This window comes from Coregonus clupeaformis, chromosome 16 (genome assembly GCF_020615455.1).
Source record: "Coregonus clupeaformis isolate EN_2021a chromosome 16, ASM2061545v1, whole genome shotgun sequence".
Taxonomy (NCBI): Eukaryota; Metazoa; Chordata; class Actinopteri; order Salmoniformes; family Salmonidae; genus Coregonus; species Coregonus clupeaformis.
This window is the reverse complement of record NC_059207.1, coordinates 34,245,499-34,256,959: the sequence shown is the minus strand read 5'-3', so window position 1 is coordinate 34,256,959 and position 11,461 is coordinate 34,245,499. Positions and strand designations below refer to the sequence as shown.

The 11,461-nt window shown below is 40.3% G+C and overlaps 1 protein-coding gene across 3 annotated transcripts in view; it reads left to right on the top strand.

Moving 5' to 3' along the window:
• Positions 1-319: 319 nt before the first annotated feature.
• LOC121584851 (transcription factor 7-like 1-A) overlaps positions 320-11,461 on the top strand; it is a 51,138-nt gene continuing 39,996 nt past the window's right edge. For 2 of the 3 annotated variants that reach the window (XM_041901018.2, XM_041901017.2), the window contains exons 1-3: positions 322-1,262; positions 1,433-1,505; positions 1,622-1,749. In XM_041901018.2, coding sequence (XP_041756952.1) covers positions 1,077-1,262; positions 1,433-1,505; positions 1,622-1,749 — 387 coding nt within the window. In that variant the 5' untranslated portion in view covers positions 322-1,076. Of the gene's footprint in view, positions 1,263-1,432; positions 1,506-1,621; positions 1,750-11,461 lie in introns of all 3 variants that reach the window. The other variant, XM_041901019.2, reaches the window with a different exon arrangement.

Sequence of the window (11,461 nt, the reverse complement as noted above, 5' to 3'; positions counted from 1 at the left end):
ACGTTTATGAATATTACTTTCTCTATTTCGTAGAATAATTTGCCTAATAAATATGGCCGGCTACGTTGTAATTTAAAAGGTTTAAATTAAAGTATAGACCTATTAGTTGACATTGTCATGGATCTTGGAAGCATTGTTAGTCACATAATAACCATTGATATTTTGCTGATGTTGAAACAACAGGATACTATTTCCATATGAATGGTAACGTTGTAATGTATAATATGGTCAAACTGTTCCTTTAAGCATACCCGTCTACATGGTGAATGAAGTGTCGTTTTTCAGCGTTAACTCCTCCTTTGCATTCTGAACAAGCAGCGCTTTTTCTTCCACTTGAACAACAAAGTAGTTTTTAAACGCATTCCCCGTTAGCTAATGTGGAGGGAAAGAGTTTTGTTTTGTTTTTACCTACCCGAAAATATAGATTTGGCACCGGATATCATTTGACAGTTAACGTAAGAACATACAAAGGTCAGTTATTAAAGGTAAACTTCCTCGAAGTAAATAGAGTTTTGATCGAAACTCTTGACTGAACGAGTGTCCTGCGAAGAAAGCAACAGCTGTGGTTCGATTTCCATGCTTATAATAAGACTAATCTTTTGCCTGTCGAATTGAAACTCACATATGATATTAGGAAGTGAAATTTGACGTCATCCTTGAATTTCAATTGGTTCATGCCCAGTTTGTTTGCCTGTGAGCGTCTCTGGAAGAATATCGAAGTTGCATTCTTCAGCACCCATACGGAGGGAAAGTGGGTTACAACTAACCCACTGGGAAGAGTGAAGAAGACACTTTTGCGAAGTTGCTTTATCCGGCTATTGACGCCGAAATTAAAACCGTTGCATTTGGTGGATTATTGGAGAGTTCATCATCATGGAAAAATTGGAGATTATTCAGTATATCAAAATGGAGATGTGAAAACGTGGCATTTTGTTTTCACACTGTCAGTTTTGGGTTTATTCTAGTGCGCAAACTGGACGGTCCCCCCCTTTGCAAATAGACGATTTGTTTCTAATTGTTGGAGCGATCGTGCATTCTTGTCAACTTTATCAGGGAGAAACTTTTTCATCAGAAAAATGCCACAACTTAACGGAGGCGGTGGCGATGATTTGGGGGCGAATGATGAAATGATATCATTCAAAGATGAAGGAGAGCAAGAGGAAAAAATATCCGAAAATGTATCAGCGGAGAGGGATTTGGATGATCTCAAGTCTTCGTTAGTGAACGAATCGGAAAACAACAGTAGCTCGTCAGACTCCGAGGTAAGGCCGTTATATGCTGATCTCAAGTCTGATCTATTGCAAAGCTTGTCTATAGGCGTTATCCTACATCCCCGTTGCAAAATTGTTATTTTTGGTATAGCCTATTGCTGATGTAGACTACTATCACATTTTCCCCCTTCTTGTTCTGTGTGTGCCTCTGTCCTTGTCAGCAAGCAGAGCGGCGCCCTCAACCAAGACCAGACTTGGACAGTTACGAGAAAACCAGGGATTACTTTAGTGAAGGTAAGAACTGTCACTTGCAATGCTACATTGTTGCATTTGCTTTACTATTGTTTAATGCACTTCATATGTATGTGATGTCCTTTCTCTTTACTGATATTCATGCTCTGTCCCTGCAGCACTCAGAAGACAGCAAGATGGTGGCTTTTTCAAGAGTCCCCATTATCCTGGGTACCCGTTTCTTATGATCCCAGATCTTACCAACCCCTACCTATCCAATGGGGCCCTGTCCCCTAGCGCAAGAACGGTGAGTGACCATAACAAAGTTAATCTAGAATGTAGGTTACTCTTCAGTGTTGCCAGTAATCTGCGTTGCTTTCCACAGAAGGCATGTGTAAAAATTGGTTATGCACAGCCAGACCGCCATATTCCCTTCGAGTGGCCTCTCAAGGAGTAGCCTAATGAACATTAGTTCTTTGTTCTTTTGGGATTTTTTGCCCCTGTCAGACTTCTGTAGGGTACTAACTGCAAACTTTTAGGCTCGATCTCTAATTCACATGAAGGGCATGATTTATCTATGTGTTGATCTATTTATTTCGAGGCAGAAGTGATTATGATAAATATGAACATTTAGGTAAATAAATTCCAAGCCCATCTAATGTTCCCTAGAGACCAATTTCAATAATATGCATGAAGCAAAACTTTGCAATAATGATAACTTGTGGGTGATAGCCGACATGTACTCTTACAGACATACACTTTATGCACAGGGCATCATCAGATGTTGCAGTCAAGAGACCTGGGCAAAACATGATGTAGCAGGCCACAGTAGTGTCCCATAACCTGTCTTGCTGAATGTGCTTATTTTCATGAGTTGAATATCCTTTCAAAATTAGTTTTAGCCCAGTTATTTACCCAAAATCATATGCCCATGATTTAGAAAGTTTTTTTTTTCTTTAAAATTCTGCCTACTGTATGCCTACTTGTACCAATGTATTCCAGGTTGTGTGGCATATTATGAAAAAACACTGAGACTTGCATGTTCAGGCAAATTATCGTTTTCTGCTTAAAATATATATTTTTAGGACATAATATAACTTATCACCTTAGATATCTGTATGCATTTCATGTAGATAATGTTATCCATTGTGTATATAATTAACAATTTAAAAATGATCCTTTCCATGCATCATTATCAACTAAAAACAATGTGGATAGTGCAAACGTCATTAAAATACCACCTAATGAAATAATATTGTTGTTAAGAGCATTTCCATCCCCCAATCCTTATCTCACCCTAAAAAGCAAGTGCTTTGGATGGGACCAGTCAAGCATTTCAGTGAAAAGCAATAACCCCCCCTTCCTTTCTCTGCTTTCCCTGCCTCCTTTTCACTGTTCCAAACCAACTCTCCCTGCCTCCCTGTACCTTCCATTCAATTAGGGAGGCGTTTGTTGACCATTGTTATTCTGAGCAGGCACTTGATGGCTTCATTGGAGGTCTCCATTGGGCCTCATTAACTAAATGGCTACTCTCTACACACAAGTTGCATACCACTGTGGAGATCCTCTTTTGTTCCTCAAGCCATTTGTAGGGATAGTCAATTAGCATAATTGTTGCATCAAATTAGCATGCCTGTGTTTATTCCTGTTTAATTTTAATTCTCATATGGCCCATGGACATGATCTATATCTATTGCAATTTTTGCCTTAATTTCGGTTCCTTCGATCTATGGTTTGAATCATACTTCATTTTTGTACACTCCTTGCCGGAATTTGGCAATGAGATGAAAAAAGTGTTTCTAATTAAGATTATTTTCTTTAGAAAATGTTGTATGATCCATTTTTGTGCAAGCAATCCATGTTGCTCTCTCACATCATAAAAATATTAATTGTGTGGACAAATATACAATATTTCCCTTCTCACCTCTTCCTTCTGGATGTTTTTCCTCACTTCCTCATTTTTTGTGTGCAAGTTGACCAAATGTAAATAATTTCAGTGCTATCAGAACGTTTTTGTTTTCTGGGTGTTTTTTGCAAACGTGCCAGGCCCTATTTACTAATAACCTTATTTATATTGAAAACCAATTCCATATTGTATTCCTTGCAGCACTTAGAATTTTAGCAGAACTTGTGATCAAATATCGTATTTATTATGTTGAGGTAGTGAAATAATAAGTAAATACATTTTGGTTAACCCTGTCTTGACCTCATGTTGTTCCTCCATAACCCCTCACACAAAGCATGCTGGGACCTAGAGCTCCACCTCCGCATGGTTTTGATTTGGTTCAGAAAAACAAACTCTTAAACAAAAAGTTAGTTAGGAGGGCTGTCAGTTTTTTTTCTCTCAATGTTATATGCTTTAGGGAGGGATCCACATTCCTTCTAAGCCTTTCCAATTTGGAGCTATATCCCCTTAATGATATGGGGAGGATAGAATCAGGTCAATGGGCTGGATTGAGCCCACTCTGTCAATCACCACCACCATGGTAGAGAAACCACAGTGGCTGGCTGGAATATTCAGGATATTTACTGAACAAGTAGTCCTAAACTGTGACTGCACATTTACTGGTATTGCCACATTGAGCTGAATAAAACTAATTGCCTGGGATTTAGTAGAAAATGCTCTGAATTAGAATAATCTGATAATTTATAATCTTTTAAGCCTACAATGACAGTTTTTGAATCGGTATGCCGAGTTGGATACAGCTGCATTTAATAGAGAATACTTGTCACTGGTCTCTGCTCAAACATTGGGTTAACAAGTTTGTTAAACTAATGAGTTCCACAGTAACATTTGCTCTGTACAATTCTTCAAGGTTTCCTAATTGGTTAGTTAGCTGGAGAGTGTGACTGAGGTCTCTATACAGGCTCATATAGTAGATAATTAGTCTTGTTGAGTTTGACAGCATTGCTCCAGATTTGGGCAGAGTTATGAGTTGTTCCTGAATGAAGGGCAGAAAAGTTAAGGCTTTCAAACAGAATACCTAACTGCCCTCAAGCTGCAGATTTTAAGTTATGAAGATATTCTACGGTACTTTTGTATACTTTTTAGCCATTCGTTCTGAAAGAAACTCTCATGAGCCAAAAGTGGTCCCTGAAAATTGCGTACTACGTCACAAATGTGCAGATATGTGCACCACGTCATTGTTCTCTCTCTCTCTCTCTACTGTGTGTGCGTCTTACTAGCTGTCACTCAAATGGAGCAGGGCTGAAGCTCATTGGCTGAAACTCAAATTGCTAGGGGGCAGGCCCACGTTAGGGGGTAAATGTTGCTTTCAAACTAGGGACTTTGTGGCTAATTGAGGTAAAACAGTAATTCTGCTCATAGATTATGCATGTATGAACTACACATTGGCACATCCAGCCCAAAGTGGGAGGTAAAAAAATACTTACTAGTTGCCAAAGTACCGGAGCATGTCTTCAATTTCAAATCAGTTTCATACAGTCCCGTGTAGCTCCGTTGGTAGAGCATGGCGTTTGCAACGCCAGGGTTGTGGGTTCGTTTCCCACGGGGGGCCAGTATGAAAATGTATGCACTCACTAACTGTAAGTCGCTCTGGATAAGAGTGTCTGCTAAATGACTAAAATGTAAAATGTACAGTAGTTTGGTGTTGTATTCTGTTCTCGAGCTCAGTTAAAACAGAGTTCAGAATACCTGTACAAATAGAATAAGGAATGTAAACACAGATATTGGAGCAGTAAAGGTACATCAACAACACTACCTTCCTTGCTTTATTCCTAGTCCTGTTGAACCAACCAACTGATAACAAGCGTAATGGATGTATCATGACTTTAGTAGTAAATAGTGAATGTTTCATATCGCTAACCTTCAGGTGGAATTGTTAGGGAAGTCTTGCTTTTTCTCCCCAAGGTGCATTCTCTCTGTCTCTGGGACAATGCTGTCGACAACTCCCCCTTCTGGCCCCCCAGTAACTGGATAAAATAATTGCAAACAATGTGATATAATTATTTTAGAAATTAATATTTTAAGTAATATAGAGACTATGATAATACGTGGGCATTTTCAATCAATTGATATGGCATGTTTTTGAAGAAGTAATGTAATATCCAGATGAAGAGAGCAGTGACAGATGAATAAGCATTATTCATAGGCTTCTCAAGAGACCAGCATGCTTTCCCAGAATACGCCTTGTTTCTACACCTGAGTCCAGTGTTTCTGGTTTAAGCTAGTATGGTATGTCAATTGTTTTGAGGCACAACTTGAGAATGTCGATATGACAGCCCTATCGTGAGCAATGTAAGACACTTTGGCTCAGCACAACACAAATCCCTAGAGGGAGAAGCATAACTGATTTAGTGGCTGTTCTGAGCTGAAATTCCACTGTAATCCGCTGAGAGTTCAGGAGGAACTTTCTTTTTGGAATTAAGTTTTACTAGACTTTTGTCATGGGTGGAGGGCCAAGGAGGCATTCCCCTGTGAGGTAGAATATCAGATTGTTGTTTTTAGGCCTAGTGTAGATCGATGTAATTAAGAACTCTCAGTGACGAGTGCTGGAGGAGTTGTTCAAGACTACAATGTTCATCGGCCCTATTATATTTTAGTCAAGATTGTTTTCTTTTTAAAAGGGACACCCTTTGTACAATGTTGTCAGTAAACAGTGATTTACCTCTTGTGTGAGAGGTGTCAGTCATGTCGGCTAAAGTCAATTGAAGAAAACTGACAACATGTATGCTAGTCAATCATGGGCTTTGAAATAGGGGTGCCACTATGTCTGAACATGTCAGTTACTACAATTGCATGCCTCTCTGACGTCTTCATTTTTCCAGTCTTGCTGATGGTTTTGGTGCTTAAAAATGTGTAGACAAAGAAAAGTAAACAGTGACATTGTCCTGTTGAATAAAAGGACCCCTCCTTGTATAAGCAAATAGTGTTTGTGTGGAGCTGTCTTTTCATCAGGTAGGACACTGCCTTTTCCACTAACCTTGCAGTCCCAATGGTGGAGGTGAAGGTGGAGGGGTGGTTGAGGAGACGAGAGCATCAGGGGAGGTTCTGTGGGTGCTCTGCTACAGAGGGAACAGTGTCCAGGGCGCTCATTCTGACAAGCCTCGATGCTGTGTGCGACTGCTGAAAGTAACCTCAATGTTAGCTTGCACATATATTTTTTTTACAAGGACTGTGTAAACAGAGCTAACATTTTTTTACTATGTTTATGTTTTCAAAATGTTTTTTTTCTTCAAAGGCAAACAAATCTACATCAATTTAGTAGCAGCTTTTCAATTAAAGAAAGATTGCATGCGCCCTCAGGAATGTCAAGGCCAGCTAACATCTCACCTCTAAAATGATTTATTTATCATAAATGGTCTTATTGTTCGCAATGGGGGAAATTAAATGCCCAAAAAGCATAATTATTTTGCTAAACTGAAGTAAACTACGGATCTGTAGAACGGTGTTCTACTAATACTTTAATATACAGCTCTAACCCAGATTAAAGTTCTGATATGTTTTTAAAGACTGTTTGAAAACCTTTCTCTAGTACCCACCCATAGTAATTGAATGAATAGAGTATAAACCATGTTTAACACCATAGGAGCTTGGTTTTACGCTTATGATAAAGATGAGGCATTTGCATTTGTTTTGATTTTGGCATTAACGTTTCTACTGATTACTTCATGCAGTGGTGAAGGTGCTACTTAGGTCATTGCTCTGGAATCTCAGCCCAAATCTCTTCCTGTGTCTCGGGGAGGAGGGATATTTCTCTGTATTTCTTCTTTCGAGCTGAGGTTTGTTCATGTTCGGTTCGTAACAGCACTTGTATTGAAGTGTGTGAAATGGTGCCAGTCCTGGTCTCTATTCCTTCCTCTTTGGTCTCTGTGGAAAGCATGAGCTGGCGTCAAATCCTCCTGCCACCCCTCGCCTGCTAGCTCACCACCTACCCACCCTCCCTCCAGCCTGCCATTAGAAATTCTGTTTATAGCACTCGCTGGCTTCTCAAGAGCAGGGCCCATCAGGAGCATCTCGGCACCCTTTGAGGAAAGGATAACCACCCCCTCAGCCGCAGACTCCCTACGTTCTGTGACATCAATGAATCCTTTTGAAGTTCCAAGATGAATATGTGTGCAAATGTGTTTTTATCAATTTATCCCAGAGATGTGTTTTGGTCTGACCAGAACTACTGCAGAGTTTGAGATGTAGTACAGTACTTGTCTTCATGAAAAAAATGTGGACTACTTTTTGTCAAACTTGATAGATATTTTGCCAGCCAAAGCATGAATACCTTTCAAATCCACTTTGATAGCATCTGTTTTACATAATACAGTAAGTAGAAATGTGTATGTTTTGTGAAACAAGTCACCTGGCCTAGTTTTCCAGGTTTAAGTTAGGATCAGGTTGGCAGGCATCTGAGTAAGTGTTTATCACCATGAGTCAATGGCTTGAGTCAATGTAATGTTGTCCAACATCAAACCCCAGCAGCAGGTTTCAGGAAACCACACATGTGGATCATATATACCTGTATATCACTCATTTCACCTAATATATCTTCAACATTGTTACTGTGAAGGCAGTTTCCTGACCTCCATGCCTGAAAAGAAAAGACAGCACAGCACTGTATGGTGTACATGGACTTGCTGATATTTGCAGCTCTTTTTTAGCAGATTCTCTTATTTTTCTAGCGTCTTTGGGATGGGCCTTGACGGGGTTCAGTGAGTCAGAGGAGCTAAGGTAGTAGAAATGCAATTTGATTCTCAGAGACAAACACGTCAACTTCAGCATGAAGGTAAGGGCTAAGCCATGTCACCGCCAGTGTGATATGTGGAATTCTCCCCCTAAACAATGGAGCTCCTAGCAAGGCCACACAGCTGTTAACTGTATTGAAAGTAAAAAGGTTGCCATGACATGAGCAGGAGGTTGTGGGGGCTGGATCATATATCATATGAATGCCAGCATGTCTCATGCTCACTAATGTCTATGGTCTCCGGTATTAGGAGTAAGCCTCCGTTTAGGAGGGAGTTTGGCTCCCTGGTTTTATCAGGGGGTCTGGGTAATCAATCTGCCTCCAAGGTGATTGGGTCAATGGCTGATTGATGGGGACGGGGGCACAGTGACGGCACCACTACTCAGGGCTTTGGGATTCCTTGTATGTGGCCCTCACTTTGCGGAGCCCTGTTTTATATTACATTAACTAAGGTTAGCTCTCAAAGTGTACACTAAAGTCTTCATTCCACGCTAATAAAACCTGATTGTACGGCAAAAAAATAATAAATCTAAATAGGTTTCATCAGTCTGGTATTACAAACAGCTGTTTTCAGTTTAAGCTGTGCAGGCAGAAGGAGAGGGGAGCAGGAAGGTAAGAGGAGAGATTGTTGATGAGATGTGGTGGTGGGAGCATAAACTGGGGCAGATATAGGCCTCGCTATTCCTTCGCTTGTTATCCCGAGGTCGGCCAGCTTCCAGACCTTGAGGCTCTCTCTTATCTGAGGGATTCTCTCCCCCACAGAGCTGCACTACTCTGATGTGGACCAGAATACTTTGCCCTTCCCTCACAGGCCAATCAGAGGGCTGCAGGATACTATCAGATTTTACAGATCTAGATTCCCTGGTACTTAGATATTAATCTGGTCTCACTTAAATGTATATAAAGGCCATGGAAATTATTTTTAAAGGCTTACTCTGCAACCTTTACTTTCAGGAACGCAGGATAAAGTAAGTATAGTAACTACTGGTAGGGTACCATAGGTTAATAGTGTTTGTGAAGTGTATATACTAGTATGGACAGATTAGACTCTCCAACCTGTACTATATAAAGAAATGGATGGGTATCTTTCCAGCATGAGTTTAGTTGTCAGTGAGCGGAGCAGCTGTTGTTCATGTTGAAGTTGTAAATCAGTGTGTCTCATTCCAGCACTGCTGGTCCTGGCTTAAGTCTCCTGGTGAAGGGAAGTAGAGCCAGCACGTTGCACCTGCATGCATTCTAAAGGTCCTAGATACCACAGTAACACAGTAAGATGAGGACATGTTTTCTTGGACATACATGGGCATTGGACATAAGTGTCCCTCTGTCATAAGACCTACATACTAGGTGATTACATGACACTTTGAAACATTTGTCAGAAACGTGTGTTAATGAACATGCAGTCCATGTAATCAATGTCAAACAAGTTCACTAAAGTGTGAACTGGTGTGCAACTCCCATTTCAACTCCTATTACAATTACATACATATTTACAGTGTAATAACACTAGTGTTTATAGTACACTAGTGTAATGTAAGCTTGCATACATTTACAAGCAGCAGATGGATGTATTGGAATGTTTCTTGGAAGAGAGTAGACGCTAACCATTTTTTCTGAATTTCAACATTTATTAAATCACTTCCGAAATTAAGCTTCTGGAGATAAGGATTAACTTGTTGAGTGGAGGATGTCTGGCGAAGATGCAAGACTTTCAAACAAGGTTCTTTGGATAAGGCATGTAGGTGGAACATCACTTTTGGACCTGTGACAGTCCTGAAAGCACAGCTGATGGACACTGACAGAGCTTTCAGTGTAATGCCATAACTGAAATGGTTATTTTGTTATCATTCAGCTTGTTGATGTGGATGTTGTCCTAACATTAAATTCCCCATTGCCTCTGGGTGCCTTAGCTGCCTCCAAATAACCCCTGTAAACCAATTGTACTTGTTAAGGAGTCACAATGTTCTGCAGAGCATCAAATTTGATTAAAGCAAAGACACAAGTCATCTGAAATGTGTAGCTTCGTTGTCTCCACTTGTGGATCTAGTTAGTCAGATGAGATGTAAAATTGTCACAGCTTTTAATTGTTGATTTGTAGTTTTTATGGCCTTTCATGGAATATATCAAACCATTATGCAATGTTCTTGATTAACCATGAATAATACACACTGATGAATTCCAGCTGAGATCCTCAAGCATTGGTTTCAAGTGATTTGGGGATTTCCCCTTCGCCTGCCTTTTAGAAGGGACATGCACATAGGATTGTCTACTGTTCGCCAGCTGAGAAAATTAGCACCTCTGAACAGAGTGTCGGTAGTCAATCTCTTTTGTGTTCACACAGCAAAGACCTTGAGGTCGTCAGCCACTCAGCCTTGTTAAAGTACTCCAAACCAGAAGGTGGCTGGAGCGTTGTTTGGCAATGCATGTCCGTGTGTGTTGCTTAGTTTGTGGTCTAGCTTCCAATGTTAGCTAGCTAGCTAGCTGCGCTAATGTTGCTATTTTGTAGAATGCCCATGTTGATACAGTGCCTTGCAAAAATATTCATCCCCCTTGGCGTTTTTCCTATTTTGTTGCATTACAACCTGTAATTTAAATTGATTTTTATTTGGATTTCATGTAATGGACATACACAAAATAGTCCAAATTGGTAAAGTGAAATGAAAAAAATAACTTGTTTTCAAAAAATTAGAACAAATAAATAACGGAAAAGTGGTGCGTGCATATGTACACCGCCTTTGCTATGAAGCCCCTAAATAAGATCTGGTGCAACCAATTACCTTCAGATAATTAGTTAAATAAAGTCCACCTGTGTGCAATCTAAGTGTCACATGATCTGTCACATGATCTCAGTATATATACACCTGTTCTGAAAGGCCCCAGAGTCTGCAACACCACTAAGCAAGGGGCACCACCAAGCAAGAGGCACCATGAAGACCAAAGAGCTCTCCAAACAGGTCAGGGACAAAGTTTTGGAGAAGTACAGATCAGGGTTGGGTTATAAAAAAATATCTGAAACTTTGAACATCTCACGAAGCACCATTTAAATCCATTATTAAAAAATGGAAAGAATATGGCACCACAACAAACCTGCCAACAGAGGGCCGCCCACCAAAACCCACGGACCAGGCAAGGAGGGCATTAATCAGAGGCAACAAAGAGACCAAAGATAACCCTGAAGGAGCTGCAAAGCTCCACAACGGAGATCGGAGTATCTGTCCATAGGACCACTTTAAGGCGTACACTCCACAGAGCTGGGCTTTACGGAAGAGTGGCCAGAAAAAAGCCATTGCTTAAAGAAAAAAATAAGCAAACACGTTTGGTGTTCGC